This window comes from Bos taurus, chromosome 22 (genome assembly GCF_002263795.3).
Source record: "Bos taurus isolate L1 Dominette 01449 registration number 42190680 breed Hereford chromosome 22, ARS-UCD2.0, whole genome shotgun sequence".
Lineage (NCBI taxonomy): Eukaryota > Metazoa > Chordata > Mammalia > Artiodactyla > Bovidae > Bos > Bos taurus.
In genome coordinates, this window is record NC_037349.1 from 7,349,002 (window position 1) to 7,365,980 (window position 16,979).

The following is a 16,979-nucleotide window of genomic DNA, read 5'->3' on the forward strand; positions in this document are numbered from 1 at the left end:
ATGTAGCTTCTTAATGTTCAAAGCTTAATTCTGGTAGAGGAAAAACCGGAAGTTATCCCAGCCCTCTCACCCCCATGCTCTGTTAGGCACCCAGACCTACTGCAAGTGGTAAAAAATGTAGGAAGTCTACAGAGGATATTCATGTGGTGTCCTCCACATGCATCTGAAGGAGAGATAAACAGCACACACGTCACTGCAGAGACAGAGTAAGGGTTTTAGGTCTGGCCCATCTGGCACGCTGGAGCACTGAAAAGCAATGCTTGCTGTGGGGAGTTTGTGGTCGGACCAGAGTTCTGTGTAGACCAAGCACTGGTCTGTGTCTCTTGGATGAAGCCAAACATGTCAGACCACTTCCCAAAGAAATCCCAGTTGACGTTCGGGCATTTAACCAGAAAGCCACATCCGACCCAAGTATGGCCGATTAATCAGAAGTGACTTTTTTTTAATCTCCTGAATCTCCTTATCAGTGACTTCATTCACCCCATCAAAGTAGTTTCTCTATAACAAGTGAATGGCAGAAGTCAAAGGGCCAGAACAGGGGCCTCCACGGGGCCTCCCAGATGGAGGATAGAGCGGGTTTGGTGTCGAAAGGCAGAGTCTTAGAAACCGCCCACGCTTTGGGTGGTCCATCCCCTCTGCATCCCCCTGGTCTGCTAAAGTGCACATCCTCCCAAACTCAGAACTCCATGCCCTGGGAGGGGGTGTGTGATCTGTCTGCCGTGCATGTGTCGATCGCTCAGAACCTCAGGAGCTGGCATGGATGGTCCATGGCAATAGGGACCACCGCTCACTGGAACAGAATAGAAAACGCGCATGCTCTGTCCTAGGCATGATAAACGTGTGTTCTCTGACCTTCAGACCTAGGCAACCCAGGCTCACAAATCTCAAGGACAGACCTTCTGGTGTGTGTGTGTGAGGGGGTAAAGCTTTACTGAAATGTAATTCACATACTATATAACTCCCTCATTTCAAGTATACAACTCAATGGTTATTAGTTTACTAAAGAGCAATCCAACCATCACCCCAAAGAAAAACTTTTCAGTCTTTAGTATCCACCCCCACTCCCTTTCCCTAATACCCCGTTTTCCCTGCTCTAGGCAACCACTCATCTTCCTGGGTCTATAGATCTGCCTGTTCTGGACATTTCACATACATGGTACCACATGGTATATATGGTTTGTGACTAGCTTCTTTCACGGAACATGTTTTCAAGGTTCATCCATGTCGTTCATTTGTCTTTTTAATATTTTGATTTATTAACACTGCTGGGTGGACTTTTCTCTAGTTGTGGTGAGCAGGGGCTACTTTCCCTCGTGGCGTGTAGGCTTCTCACTGCGGTGCCTTCTCTTGTTGTGGAGCAAGGGCTCTAGGACGCACAGGCTTCAGTGGTCGTGGTGCACAGGCTTAGTTGCTCTGAAGCATGTGGGATCCTCCCGGATCAGGGATAGAACCCGTGTCTCTTGCATTGGCAGCTGGATTCTTTACCACTGAACCACCAGGGAAGTCCTGTTCATTTGTTTTTACTGCCAAATAATTTTCCATTAAACGGATAGGCCATAGTTTGTTTATTCATTATTAGTTGATGGGCACTTGGGTTTTTTTACCTTTTAGTTGATTCTGGATAATTCTGGGTAATACTGCTCTGTACATTTGTGTACAGTTTTTATCTTTATTTTTGGCTGAACCATGCAGCATGTGGGATCTTAGTTCCCCTGCGTACTAGTTTTTGATGAGACGTATGAATTAGATGAGTTTCTTGGGTTCTAAACACCCTGACACATTCATAAATATTGTGTGCTCATGTACTTTAAGATTAAATTTTTTTTTTTTTACTTTTGACTGCGCTGTTTCTTGGTTGCTTTGTGCAGGCTTTCTTGAGCTGTGGTGAGGGGGGCTGTGGGGGCTACTCTTTGTTACTCTTCAGGAGCTTCTCATTGCAGTGGCTTCTCTTGCTTCAGAGCACAGTGGGTTCTGGACAGCGGGCTCAGTAGTTGTGGCTCACGGGCTTCGTGGCTCTACGGCATACAGAATCTTCCCAGGGACAGAACACGTGTACCCTGCATTGGCAAGTGGATTCTTATCTACTGCACCACCAGGTGAGTCCTGTACGTGAACTTTTCAAGCATAAAGGTGCAGAAAACCCATCAGACTAAGTAAGTGAAGAGCTTCTGCCTGGATCATTAGTACAAGCTCCCCCTGGCCTTCGAGGCCCTGTACATGCTGCCGGCCTTTTCATCTGGGCCTCCAAGTCAGACAGACCTAGGGCTGGGGAGCCTTTTCACCAGCATGTCTGTACCTCACACCAGATACTGAGGTCTTTGAGCCTCTATCTGCTCATCTGCAAACTGGAGACACTACCAGGACATCCTACCACAGGGGCCTCCTTTGATGATTATAAAGATAGTGTCTCTTAGGTGCTGAGCAAAATGCCTGGGTCAGTAACTCTTGGGTGTGACACTTCCATGACCTGGCCAAGGTGAACCCCTTTGACCTCCAAAAACATGCTATGCTTTTCCATTTATTTTTTTCCTTTATATCTGCTATTCTTTCACTTGGAAGTTCCCTCCCTGACATAACCTCTGATTCTGATGAAGGACTTATCCATCCTTTGGGTGTGTTTCAAGCTCCATCTGAGCCTTTAGCCCTGCTCATAACTCCTGGGAAAGATAATACTGTCTTTATGCGTTACATCTCTTGAAGGTTCTTTCTCTAAGCCATGGAGCTGATGCCACCTGGTGAGCCACTGTTTGTGTTGGCTCTTCTCGTGGGCCTTGGTCCCATACCCCCAGCAACAGCCAAGCCTCTCTTCACCAACGGGACCCTCGGAAGGCCTGCACTCTACTCACCTCCAAACTCACCTACAAGAGGTTTCTTGCAAGGGACCCAGCAACATAATCAAGTCCCCTTTTCCACCTGAAGGCAGTTACAGAGCAACCAGGCCCAGGGAGGAGGCCAGATAAACCGGGCACTTAAAAAAAAAAATGCCTCTCGTGAAACTTATGGCTCAGCGAGTGAAACTGGGGCGCCAGCTTGAGTGACGAAGTGTCATGGCTGCTGAGTCCAGACTGGGCTCTAGAGGGATCAAGGGGGACAAAGGGTCTAGGAAGGTTTCAGAGAGGAGTTAATGCCAGTCTTGAAGTTGTGAAAACCCAGTGGGCACAGAGAGGGAATGAAAAAGAGTGAACAGAGGACACCAAGAGGGAGAAGGGGGCCAGTAACGGGGGAAGGGGACACGGTGGAAGAGCGGGGTGAGGAAGCGGGAGGGAGAGAATGAGCATGCGCAATCCACTGGGAGGATCCGGGAAAGGCTATACTTTGTTTCCGGGTCAGGCCATACTTTGTTTCCGGGTCCCAGCGGCCCTAGATATTGCTTCTGGGCTGCATGCAACAAGGAGTTGGAGAGAAGACGGAGAAGCTGACAAAGTGCAGGAGGAGGAAAAGAGAGAACAGGAACTCCGCCTGGAGGAAGAAGGTGGGGAGGGGGTTTGGAGCTTGCACTTCCTTCTAGAGGCCACGGGGCAGGAAGTGAGGGTGGAGGCAGAGAGATAAGTCTGACAGGAAGCTGAGGAACAAAGGATCTCACCTGATAGCGTCAAGTAGGGTGAGTCCTCTGTGGAGGAGGTGGGGAGGAGGCAGGTGGTTTAAGGGAGGTGGTGAGAGTTAGAGGCCAGCTGGGGATAGGGAAAACTTGCTGGGCAGCTTGGGGACCTCCAGAGTTTGGACACTGAGGGGACGGATATGCCGGAGAGGCCACACCCGGGGTCCTCAGTTACCGAGAACTAGCAGAGAGAGGCCAGTGCTGAATCCATTCCCAGTGAGGGTGATCAGGGAGTGGAAGGGCAAGGGGGCCAGTGGATTGAGGGCTCCTAAGGAAAAGACTTTTCACTGGAGAAGACTCTAATGCTGGGAGGGATTGGGGGCAGGAGGAGAAGGGGATGACAGAGGATGAGATGGCTCGATGGACATGAGTTTGAGTGAACTCCGGGAGTTGGTGATGGACAGGGAGGCCAGGCGTGCTGCAATTCATGGGGTTGCAAAGAATCGGACACGACTGAGCGACTAAACTGAAGGAAAAAAAATGGTGGTGTTGTCTAGGCAGGATAGGGAAGAACTGTGGCCCTGATGGTGGAGTTTCAGGTCATCTACAAGATCCAAGAGTAGACCTGGGAGCCTTGAGAGTTTTGAGGGATAGAAACATATGGCCAGAGAGAGGATGCTGCTAAGTCGCTTCAGTCGTGTCCGACTCTGTGCGACCCCATAGACGGCAGCCCACCAGGCTCCCCCATCCCTGGGATTCTCCAGGCAAGAGTGCTGGAGTGGGGTGCCATTTCCTTCTCCAGTGCATGAAAGTGGAAAGTGAAAGTGAAGTCGCTCAGTCGTGTCGAACTCTTAGCAACCCCATGGACTGCAGCCTACCAGGCTCTTCCATCCATGCTATTTTCCAGGCAAGAGTACTGGAGTGGGGTGCCATTGCCTTCTCCGAGAGAGAGGATAGTAGAGCTTAAAATTACAGAAAAATGTTCACCAGGAAATATATGCTTGGGCGATAAACTAAGTCTCAATAAATTTAAGAAGATTTTGCAACCATCACCACAATTTAATTTGGGGACATTTCCATCACCCCAAAAAGAAACCCCATACCAATTTTCAGTCACTCTCTATTCCCACCCTACGTCCTAGGCAGCCATTCATTTACTTTTTGGCGTTTCTGATTGGCCTTTTCTTTTTTTTTGATTGACCTTTTCTGAAGAATTCAGACAAATGGGATCAGACAATATGCAGTCTTTTATGATCGGCTTCTTTTACTTAAGGGTCTTCAGTCTTGCAAAACACCTCCAAGGGAATGGTCAGCCTTTGGATGGGGTGTGTTAATCTCTATTCACAGGTGGGCAGGGACCTCCAGGGAGGCCATTAAGTATGATTATAATAATAAAGCAATGAAAATCAAGTCAAAGAAACAATTTTGAACAGGGAGGCAGAATTGGCTTCCTCCCTGCAACATTCCTTGAAGAAGGAAATGGCAACCCACTCTAGTACTCTTGACTGGAAAATCCCATGGATGGAGGAGCCTACAGTCCATGGGGTTGCAAAGAGTTGGACACGACTGAAGCGACTTAGCAGCAGCAGCGGCTTTTACTTAGCATAATATTTTTCAGATTTATCCATGTTGTAGCCTGTATCAGTAGTCTGTCCCTTTTTATTGTGGAATATCATTCCATTATATGGATATTGCATAGTTTCTTTCTCCATTTATCAGTTGATGGACATTTTGAATTATTTCCAACTCTTGGTTATTTTGATAATGCTACTATGAACATTTGCATATAACTCTTTGTGTAGACACATGTTTTCATTTCTCTTGGGAACAGCTGGGAGTAGAATTGAAGGCAATGGCACCCCACTCCAGTACTCTTGCCTGGAAAATCCCATGGACGGAGGAGCCTGGTAGGCTGCAGTCCATGGGGTCACTAAGAGTCGGGCACAACAGAGCAACTTCACTTTCACTTTTCATGGTAATTTTAGGAGAAATTGAAGAAACTGCCAAACTGTGTTCCAAAGTGTTTGTACCATTTTACAATTCCACTAGCAATGTAGGAGGGTTCCCATTTCTCCATATCCTTGCCAACATTTGTTCTTGTCCATCTTTTAATATTACAGCCATTCTAGTGGGTGTGAAGTGGTATTTCATTGTGGTTGATTTGCACTTCCTTAACGATTTGCACTTCCTAAAAGCATTAAGCATCTTTTCACATACTTATCTTCTTTGGTGAAATGTCCATGCAAGGCCTTTGCCCATTTTTTGAGTGGGTTGGTTATCTTTCTATTACTGAATTCTTTATATATTCTAGAACCAAGTCCTTTGTCAGATATATGCATTGAAAACATTTTCTGCCAATCTGAAGTTTGGATATTCATTTTTAAAATAATGTCTTTTGAAGGGAAAACATTTTCAATTTTGATAAAATCTAATTCATCAATTTTTTCCTTTAAGGATTATGTATTAGGTGTCAAGTCTAAGAAGTTTTTGCCTAATGCAAGATCAGGAAGATTTTTCTCCTTCTTCCAGAAGTTTTATATAAGAATTAAGTTAGAAATAAAAAAATAAAAAATGCTTCTAAAACAAAAACACAGAGAATTCCTTGGTGATCCAGTGCTTAGGACTGTGTGCATTCAATGCTGAGGGCCTGGGTTCAATCCCTGGTCAGGGAACTAAGATCCCACAAGCTGTGTGGTATGGCAAAAAAAAAAAAAAAAAATATATATATATATATATATATATATATAAATTAAACAATGCATATTTAAATCACTTATGGTTCAAAGAGGAGATATTAAGGGAAATTAGAAAATATTTCAGACAGAATGATAATGAAAACATATTTCCATAAACATGTAAAAATCAAACATTATAAAAGGGCACTTATTAAACACATGCCATGTGCATCTTCGGCTTCCCTGGTGGCTCAGCTGGTTGATAATCCGCCTGCAATGCAGGAGACCTGGGTTCGATCCCTGGGTTGGGACGATCCCCTGGAGAAGGGAATGGCTACCCATTCCAGTATTCTGGCAAAGAGTCGGACACGAGGGAGCAACATTCACTTTCACTTTAACATGTGCGTCTTCTCTTGAAGCTTTTTTTCCAGTATTTTTTTCCCTCTTCTCCTTCAGAGCCAAACTTCTCAAGAAGAATGTTTATCTTTAAGTATCTGTATTTTTCATTGTTTCCATCTCCTCCCCCTTCAGTCCTCAGTAGAAGGCTGTTTGGCTTGCAGTGTTCGCTCCACTGGCTTAGCCCTTACTGAGGGTCCCTGTGACCCCTCGTGCTAAACCCAGCAGAGATGCTTCAGTCTTCATCTCACTTGCCTCTTGGCAGCATAAATGCTGTTCTCCTCCCATTTGTTTGGTCTCTCCTCACTCTCCATCATGTTTGTGTCTCTCAAAGATCAGCTCAATGTCTTCCTTTCTTCCTTCTACATCATCTGTCCTTAGAGGAACTTGTCTACTGGTCATGTCTTCAATGACCATCCATAAACAAACGATCTCATTCATATATTCCCAGCCCAGATCCCTCCTCTGAATACCCACCCATAAATCCAACAGCCTCCTCAAGTACCTTCTCTCCGCTATTCCCCATGGCCTAACTCAACTGTCCACATCCAAACTCATGATCATGCTCTTCTAGCACAAATCCTCTTTTGAAATTTCTTCTTTCAGTAAATGGTGTTATCTTCCTAGCAGCATGCCTAGAACCTGAGAGTCACCTGATATGTCCTTCTCTTTCAATACCTATGTCCAATCTATCACTACCTCTTTATGGATTTAACTACAAACATCTCTCAAATAGTGTGTCATTGCCATCTTGTCCCACCAACCCTGTCTGGCAATGAAACTATGGTCCAGCCTCCTAGCCAGTTTCCCTGAGCCCAGTCCATCCCAGGGTCACAGAAACTCATCACATCACAACCATGCCATGTCACTCTGTTTTGGTGGCTCTCAAAAGAAAGATAAAACTGTAATGTGGTTAAATACCCTGTCCTGATCTAGTCTCTACCCACTTTCTAGCTTCTTCTCTGAACCACAGCTGTTCTTCTCTGTGTTCCATACAGTTGAGTTCTCTATGAGTTCCTCATTTTGGCCACTTTTCCCTCTAACCACATAACCTTGGCATGTGCTAGCTCCTCTGCCTGGCGTATGTTTCCCTCCCCTTTCTGCCATGTTAAGTCCTATTCAACCCCTCTATCTCTGTCAAGCATCATGTTCACATGTCCATCATGTTCCCTAACCACCTTAACATGGGCAAATGCCCAATTATTGTCAACCTCCATATCTCTTCTTAGCACCCATTGCATCTGCAATTGTATCATTTAATTTGAGTGATGATATGGTTTGGGTATGCTAGATTTTAAGTTCCATGAGAGCAAGAGGGCTTCCCTCATGGCTCAGATGGTAAAGAATCTGCCTGCAATGCAGGAGACCTGGGTTTGATCCCTTGGTCAGGAAGATCCCCCGAAGAAGGGCATGGCAACCCACTCCAGTATTCTTGCCTGGAGAATCCCATGGAGAGAAGAGCCTGGTGGTCTACAGTCCATGGGGTCACAGAGTTGGACACGACTGAGTGACTAGCACACACCCAGACTTTAAGTTCTGAGAGAGCAAGAACCATATCCAGTTCTCTTCATTTTTGGATCCTTAGTGCCTGGCACAAGGTGTGGGCACGTTGTAGTGAAAAGGAGCAGGACCCTATGGGCCTTCCCCCACCATGCTTCCTGCCTGCCTTTTGTCTGTAGAAAACCTGTAGCCAAAGGATAAGTTTAATCAGAGAACTAAGAAAATACAGAAGCAAAGGAAAATAATCAAATAGGATAAAATAATAATAAAGTCAGTAAGCAAAGTCAAGGAGCTTTAGTTTCTTCTCAAGGGTTTTAGATAGTATTAGAGCCATATCCTTGGAGCTGTGTTGTAGATGCTGAAACCCCCACCAGGTGGAAGACGTTAACTACATGAAGACCAGACTATAGCCCCACGAATTGGCCCCAGGGAAATGGAAGCAAACCGACCCCAGAACTGAAGATTAATTGCACTTAAAATAATCAAGATGACACTGGTCAGGGATTTCCTGGTGGTCCAGTGGTTAGGACTCCACACTTCCACTACAGGCAGCCCGTCAAGCACTGGTCAGGGAACTATGATCCCAAAAGCTATGCAGTGCGGCAAAACAAATACCCAAAATGCTGTCAGACCACTGCATGATCAATTTCAAGGCGACTCAGAGCTGACTGTAGCCCCCTCCCGAACACCTATACAACCCTGAAGATCCCCTTTAAAAGCTCTTGCTCACTGCTTGTCAGTGGGAGGAGGAATGAGTTGGCCTATGGACAGGAGTCTGTCCTCCCTTTGGTTTCATACATCTGAAAAAAAAGACAACTTTCCTTTCCACTAACCTTGCCTCTTTATTGCTTTTGAGCTCCGAGCACCTGGACCCACTTTTGCTAACAGATTTTGATGCAACGAGACTGAGCTCTCGCAATACCTGCCTCCTGGGGGTTTTCCCCGAGGGAAGCCGCCACCATGAAGACACGCCAGGAAGGCTTCAAGGAGCCATTGCTCATGGCTCTCAGGTCCGGGGAGGAGATTTTGGGGACATTCCTACCAGCTGCCAAAACCATTTGTTTCAGGGGTCCTCCCTGTTTCTCCCCTGCTCGGCACTGGCCGCCAACATGCGCTTTCTTGGTGGAACAGAAAGACACCCCAGGACGAGTTGAGGAGCTCCCAGACCCAGTAAGTCCACAGGTGTGCACCCGGCTAACTTCTCTTTTGAGCTTGAAGTGCTATTTGGGCATTTTTGCCAGCTGGTTCTGATGTATGTATGATGTTGAGGACTGTTTGTGTTGCAGAGTGTTTATCTGGGACTCCATATCCGTCATCCTCTCAGGGGATTTATGACAGTTCTTTCTCTGGTGTGTGAGTGTGTATTCTGTTTGTGTGATTGGTATTCTTGTCTTTTGTAAAGTGAAAAATTCAGGTTCATTAGAAAAATTTTAGCTATGAAACTATGACTAAAGGAAAAAAAATGATTTTTTAAACACTGGGTGGCCACCAAGTGTTCTTCAAACTCCAAAAAAAATTGGTTATGATGAAAGTCTTTTATTTTTGCATATGCAGTTAGAAAAAACATACTTTTTTTTTTCTATTCACAATTCTGACCCTGAGAGAAACAAAAATATGCTTAGGAGAAAGCTTGAAGTTAAGTCTTGTCCTTGAAATACAAACACAGCTCACGTTGAGACTTCAGACTTGGGTTATTTAGTACAATTTTAAACAAAAAAAAAGGAAAGAGGGCTTAGATTTAAACACAATAAATGCATATTATTAAATACACATATTGTACCACATTAAAGAGAAATTGTGCTATGAAAAAAATGTATGTTTTTAGAGGTTATGGAATATGTTCTTAAGTTTGCCAATCAGAAATGCTGGTATAACAGTTCAACTACTTGTTACTTAGTTTTGTTAAGGCTTTAAAGGGTTAAAAATTGTAATATGTGAAAATGATAGGGATACATTTCAGTATTGAAAGCAAGTAGGATATGTGTTGTCTGCCAGAGAAAATATAAAGGATGGAGATTTTGTTTTTTTCCTTTGGCCCCACCGTGTGGCCTGCAGGATCTTAGTTTTCACCAAGGATCAACCCTGTCCCCCTGCAGTGGGAGCTCGAAGTCCTAACCACTGCATCTCCAGGGAATTCCCAGGAGGTATTTTTGTTGAAGGATAAAAGGAGAATAACTTTGGGTGGGAAAAAAATTAGAAATTAAAATGGATATAGAAAATATCCTTTTTTGTAAAGAAAAAGTACTATGAGAAAGGAATTTTGGACACTTAAGATTGATTAAAATTAGACTGAATTTAGTAAAGTAAATGAATTTTAATGGTAAGCTGATACAGGGCAGCAATTTGGTTTTCTCTCTGTTACGAGAATAGAGTTTTCCTGGAATATTATGCTGCTTTTGATAACAGATCATAAGTTTCTTTATCTAGGTAACTTTGAGTTTTCCAGAGGGCCCCTGAGGAATCTCAGAGAAAAATACTGTTATGAAATTGACAGAATTTCAAAGCTGTTTTTCTTCTAATCATACTTTTGACCCCAATGTTCAGGATGGAAAAAACTGTTTAATGAAGTTATCACAGAGTCTAACTACTCATGATGTGTACCATTGCTGCCTTTAAGTTTACTACTTAAAATACATGTACAAGGTGTAAAGATTGGGTGTAATCAATACAGTGTATGACCTAGAAAATGCTTCCCTGTCAGCATACCTCTCTCTGCTTGTTTGTTACGTCTAATTAGTTTTCTCCCAGTGTGGATGACTAGACAAATATATAAACAAAAAGTCGGCCTAGCACGGAGGGACATGAATGGACCCAGAGCAGGCAACAACTGAGCTACTCTGGCAACAGCGGAAAAATAAATTGATTATCAGTGCTTTTTACGGGAAAGGGGAAAATGGTAGAAGAAGTTTTCACACATTGAGGTATGGGGGTCATTCTAGCTTATACATGATTTAATTTGAACTTTAGGCTGACCAGGGCTTCCCTGGTGTCTCAGAAGGAAAAGAATCCACCTGCAATGCGGGAGACCTGGGTTCGATCCCTGGGTGGGAAGATCCCTTGGGGAAGGAAATGGCAGCCCGCTCCAGTATTCCAAATAGCCGGCTTATGGCCTATTAGACATACATTGTACATCTGCTTTAACCATTAAGAAGAAAATACATTCAGAGAATAATGCAAAGATGCATTTTGATTATTATCCTCATCCATAATATGTCTGCTAATTTTTAAGCGTTTATCCAGGCACTGTGACAAGGCAATCAGACAGAGGTCATGTTTTCACAATACAAAATACTGATGCTAAACTTGAGACTTGAGATCATTTCCAACTCTGTGTCTATTCCCCAGATTAGGCAGGACTGCACCTCATTTCAGCAGAGAGGAACCAGAGCAGCCAACACCCACTGCGTCAAAGAATCGGGGAATACTGGAAGAGAAATGAATTAAAACCAAGTGCCTCTGCCAACTTTATTACTAACTTTATTCTCTATTCAAAACTTTTAGTCCATTTCTTGCTCTCTATCTGCCTCTTCTTAATCTTGAAGAGTGTCAAAAAGGGGTGGATTGAAAGGGAACAAGACCCTATGGTCCCCAACCCCCATGTCCTCTGCCTGCCTTGTGTCTGCAGAAAACTTTAACCAGTTTAATCAGAGAATTGGGAAAATACAGAAGCAAAGGAGAACAATCAAACAGGACAAAATGATAATGATTGAGTCAGTAAGCAAAGTTAAAGACCTCTAGTTTCTTCTCAAGGGTCATAGATAATATTCTGAGCCATATCCTTGGAGCTGTGTTGTAGACACTGAAACTCCCACCAGATGGAAGAATTTAATTACACGAGGACCAGACTGCAGCCATGACATGAGGTGCCACAATTCTGACAATTGGCCCCTAGGAAATGGGAACAAACCGACCCTGGAACTGAAGATTAACTGTACTTAAAACAATTAAAATGACACTGCTCAGACCACTGCATGACCAATTTCAAGACGACTGTCAGAGCTGACTGTGCTGTTTCTGCATGTAGCTCCTCCCTCCACCTATAAAAGCTCTTGCCCACTGACTGTCAGTGGTGGGGGAGTTGGCCTGTGGACAGAACTCTGCCCTCCCCCAGCATTGCCAGCCTCTGAAATAAAGCAAAGTTGCCTTTCCACCAACCTGAACTCTTCATTGGCTTTAGGGCGGCGAGCAGCTGGACCCACTCTCAGAAACAGAAACCACTAAATATTTGTTGAATGAATAACTTGAGTCATGATAAGGTCTAAGATGAAAATAGGACTTGAAGTAGAGGAGACAATGGTGTAAGAAGACATGTCTTCCAAGAATAAAGGAGAATGAAGCAGGCAGTAAAGTGGCCAGGGGGGAGCTGAGGATCCTACAGACAGGGGTGGATGCACCCCGGGCATGGGAGCATCCCCATACGGAGGTGGGGTGGTCTGGAGAGTATAGAGTTAGGCGTGAACAAGAGAAAACAGGCTTCCCAGAGATTTGCCCCTTTGCCTGGGCCGGACTTTCTTCAGTATAAATAAGAAATGCTATTCCTAGTCAGTTTTCAAAGAAGGTATGGTTTTTCTTAGGCGAAGGAGGAAGTTGCTAAAGAAAGTTGTCAATGAAAATGGGCTAGATCTTTGAAGATCTGCTGTGGCCCTGCTCCTGACAAATGGATAAGCGTCCACAGAAAACCCTCCACTCCCCTGAGTCTCACGCAGCACACCATTAGCAGTCTTTTTGATGCTGTATCAGACACAGAAAAGAAGACATCTGAGGCCTAAACACAAATACTTTCCATGAAGACACATACCTTGGTCCATCCAGGAAACTGGATAAAGGTGTCCTGAGGCAAGTCTGCGATCCCGCTGGGAATAGTGAAGTTACCCACATAAAAGGTCGGGAGTGCGTAGGTAAGGGGGCTGTGTGCACGGGCTTTATTGTGGTAGCCCCGGTCACGGCCACCCCAGGTCCCCAGGTGACTGCGTACTGCATCCTCCATGTCCAGCGGGAAGATCTCCCAGTTGGTAAGGATTTTGGAACCAAGGGTCAGGTTAGAAACAAGACCCTGTAAAAGAGAAACAGAGTGATGAGCTGGGGGCTAAAGATGGTGCAGAGAGGCTTCATGTGACTCTGTGTTCCAGCCCTAAATTCCTGGGAAAAGCAAACTGGGATATGAAACACCAACAGCACGTGAAATCCAAACTGTGTGTCCATCAGAGTGACACAGATCTGGCTTGAGGCCAGAGCTTTCGACCTCAGATCCCCGTCTTCAGTGTTTGGTTCAGAGACATGGCCAGAACAGAGGAAATGATGGTTTCGAGGGTGGGAGAGTGAATGGAGGTGGGGGGAGAATGCAAAGGAACACTTGGCCACTGTAAAAGGATAGAAGGGTCTGTGATAATGATGGGGAGCCTGAGACTCACATTCTGAAGTTGCTCTATTTGTCCAGCGGAGGCAAGGGCTTGAGGTATCCATGGCACCAGACACTGCATGGAAGCCTTTGCTCATGGCTCATCTGGCTTCCTCTTCCCAGCCTTTCATGAGGGGAACTTTTCCATCCCAGTGGGATCCCATATTTGTTCTACGACACCTGTCAATACCATGTCTCAGTGGCCCAATCAGTAATTCAATAAGCGTTGACCATGCAGCTGTGTGCCAGGCTCTTTGCTGGGTCCTGGGGATTCAGGCACCTCACAAGAGTCCCCGTCACTCTGTGGGTCAGTGTGGCCTATGATAGCCAAGCAGCACGACCATTAATTAGTCTGACCACAAGGACGGTAACAGGAACATTTCTTTTACACTGGAGACAAAAGTGGCCCCTGCATGACTGTTCTCCAGGAGTGTCACTGCTTTGCTTCTGAGATGCCACCAGGAGGGTCAGGAGATAGCCCCAGACACCTGTCCTGTCGTGGGTGTTGCCGTCATTCTGGAGGTGCAGCCTTCCCTCCTCTAGCACGTGGTGAGCTAACCGAGGGGCAGCCTGTATCTCAACATCCTTGCCTTCCTCCAAAAGCACCGCATGGAGCACACACACAGAGGATGAGCATAGCAAACACTTACTGAACAATGCTCTCAAAATGCACATCAGAAAAGCATACTTGGACTAGACGCCTAGGCACAGACTAACCAAGAGAGCTGAGAGCAGTGCACGGAGGGAAAGGCTTTCTAAAATTCAAGAGTTTGTCCACACCCAGAAAACAGCAGAACAAATGCTAAATTGGCTTTGTTGGCATGGGAGTGCCTTTTGCAGGCTTGGTGGGTTTTTTAAGCAAAGGAAAAGCATGGTGCAGTGGCTTCCTCCTCCTGTTTCTTGCTAGAGGATGGCTGAACTCAAATGCAAGGGTTCTGTTTGCAAAGCTCAACTTTCTCATCATCTACAGAGGAAAACAGATCTTCAAAATAACCCAACTTCTAGGCTGCAAAACAAATCAGGTAAGTTTACTCATCAAATTTGGCAAAGGGCGCATGCTTTTAAAAATTACTTCTACGTGGACTTCCCTGGTGGTACAGTGGATAAGAATCTGCCTGCCAGTGCCGGGGACACGGGTTCAGTCCCTGGTCCGGGAAGATTCCACATGCCTCGGAGCAACTAAGCCCATGAGCCACAACTTCTGAAGTCCCTGCACTCTCGAGCCCACGCACTGCAACTACTGAAGCTCATACGCCCTAGAGCCTGTACTCCACCATCAAAAGAAGCCACCGCAATGGGAAGCCCGCGCACTGCAACTAGAGAGTTGTCCCAACTAGAGAAAGCCTGTGCGCAGCAGCAAAGCCCAGCACGACCAAAGCAGAAAATCACTTCTACGTGAACAGGGCTGCAAGGAAAGAGTGTATGCAGGAGAGTCTTTAAGTGGATTTACAGAAACTTTCCCCAATGACTTAGGCACAGTTCGGTCAACCTTTGAGTCTCACTCCCAACAGGGAGGCTGGGCCTACCTTAAAATCATTGATAGACGAGCCATAGTTCACACGCCCCATATTCTCCACCAGGAGGTCCAAGGTGGCTCCAGCTTTCCCTGTTATGTTCAGGGTGATCACAGATTCTCGTTCAAGGACTCCCTGGGCAACCTGTGGGTTCAGTACCAAATGAGAATTAACTAGGGTGGGAGGGTCAGCAGAGGCAGCCTGCTCAGTCAACTGCACACTCATTTTGCTACCCTGACGTGTCACCAGACTTCGGACAGAAGTGCTCTGACGGCTCCCTTGCCCAAGTCCTCAGCCAGGTGCCCAGGCTCCTGCAACAACTGCTTTCTTCATAGGAGGGTTGCCAGACTCAGCTCCCAGCAGGGAAGGGCTGAGGCTGATTTCCTTAGCTCTGGGTTATTTTCTTGTATGTTTATTTTATTTTTTTATTTTGTATTTATTATTATTTTAAATGTTATTCATTTATTTTTTAATTTTTGGCCATGCTGCAAAGTACACGAGATCTTAGTTCCCCAGCCAGGGATCAAACCTGCACTCCTTGCAGTGGAAGCACAGTCTTAAACACTGAACTTCCAGGGAAGTCCCTTATTTTTTAAATTTAACTTTTATTTTATATTGGGGTATAGTTGATTTACAATGTGTTCATTACAGGTGTACAGCTAAGTGGTGCAGTTATATGTATACATATCAATATATGAATTCTTTTTCAGATTCCTTTCCCATATAGGTTATTACAGAGTATTGAGTAGGCTGTGCGTCTATTTTTAATAGAGAGGGGATGGAGGCAGAAATTCCAGGGAAAGATTTCTAATACAGGAATCTGTTCATGCGCTCACAGCAAAAAAGGCAGTAATAAAAAATAGGTTTTAAATCACATGGAGATGGGACAAAATAAGACAAACGAGATAAAATCAGAGAGTTAGGTGGAGTAGTTTTACTTCAAAATACCTGATATGATACATTAACCACAAAGATGAAATAATAGAATGAGGGGAAATAACTGGTAATTTAGCAGCAACATATTCCTAACTTTTTAAAATGCAAGATTCTTTAAAAAAAACAACAACAAACAAAAAAATCACTAAAACAACCCTCAAATTGGAATTTTAGAAATCATTGCCATCAGTATACATACTCATAGTGTTTTAGACATTTGCTGCCACTCAAATTAAAACCACTCATCACCATAGGATGGAAATATTTTCATTTGAAATTGTCTCTCACCTGAAACTACCACAACATTGTTAACTGGCTGTGCCCCAATACAAAAGAAAAAGTTTAAAATCTGAAAAAAAAAAAAGAATAAGTAGTTTGGGAGACATGGGAGATTGCTGTAGAGAAATCGAAGCAGCAGAGAATTAGTTCTGATAGTTCTTGAGTGACCTTGGGTGAATCACTCCCTTCTCTGGCCCTTAATTTCTTTCCTTTTGTGTTGCTTTTGAAGCATAGCTGATTTACAATGTTGTGTTAGCTTCGGGTGTCCAGCAAAGTGATTGCATTTTACATATTCTCTTCCATTATTGGTTATTATAAGATATTGAATATAGTTCCCTGTGCTATAGAGTAGGACCTTGTCGTTTGCCTATTTCATATATTAAAATCACTTCATTCTTTTTTTTTTTTTTTTTTAAGAAAAATTAAAAATTTTTTTTCCTCAACAAATTTTCTTGGTTAGGAACAATCTTTCATGTGTTTATTTCATATGATTGTCTCAGCGAGAGGAATGGAAATCCTATAACGTTATGTATGAAATCAAAGTCTTCGTATCTCTTAGCTCTGATTATCATGAACAGCCCTTCAGAATATAACTTCTCATGTAGGATGAAGACCCTAAGTTAAAATGACTCATCTGGTGTATACAAAACAGACCCTGCCACCCAAGAGTAAAGAAGACAGGAATGACACCCAGTGTCAGTCAGAGGGGATGGCCCTGGACTAGGGGGGCGACCAGGAAGTTC

The 16,979-nt window shown here is 44.4% G+C and overlaps 1 protein-coding gene and 1 long non-coding RNA gene across 3 annotated transcripts in view; one reads left to right on the plus strand and one right to left on the minus strand.

Annotated features, from left to right (window-relative positions):
- Positions 1 to 16,979, minus strand: part of GLB1 (galactosidase beta 1) — a 103,980-nt gene that overhangs the window by 8,350 nt on the left and 78,651 nt on the right. The window contains 2 exon segments of the mRNA NM_001035043.1: positions 12,908 to 13,162; positions 15,034 to 15,165. Coding sequence (NP_001030215.1) covers positions 12,908 to 13,162; positions 15,034 to 15,165 — 387 coding nt within the window.
- Positions 1,554 to 12,263, plus strand: LOC132343477 (uncharacterized). Of its 2 annotated transcripts, none has more exons than XR_009492329.1 (3): positions 1,554 to 3,472; positions 9,177 to 9,291; positions 11,455 to 12,263. It is a non-coding gene; the product is annotated as an uncharacterized lncRNA (long non-coding RNA). The 2 variants fall into 2 exon arrangements; XR_009492328.1 differs by having other exon boundaries at positions 1,559 to 3,472; positions 9,177 to 9,279.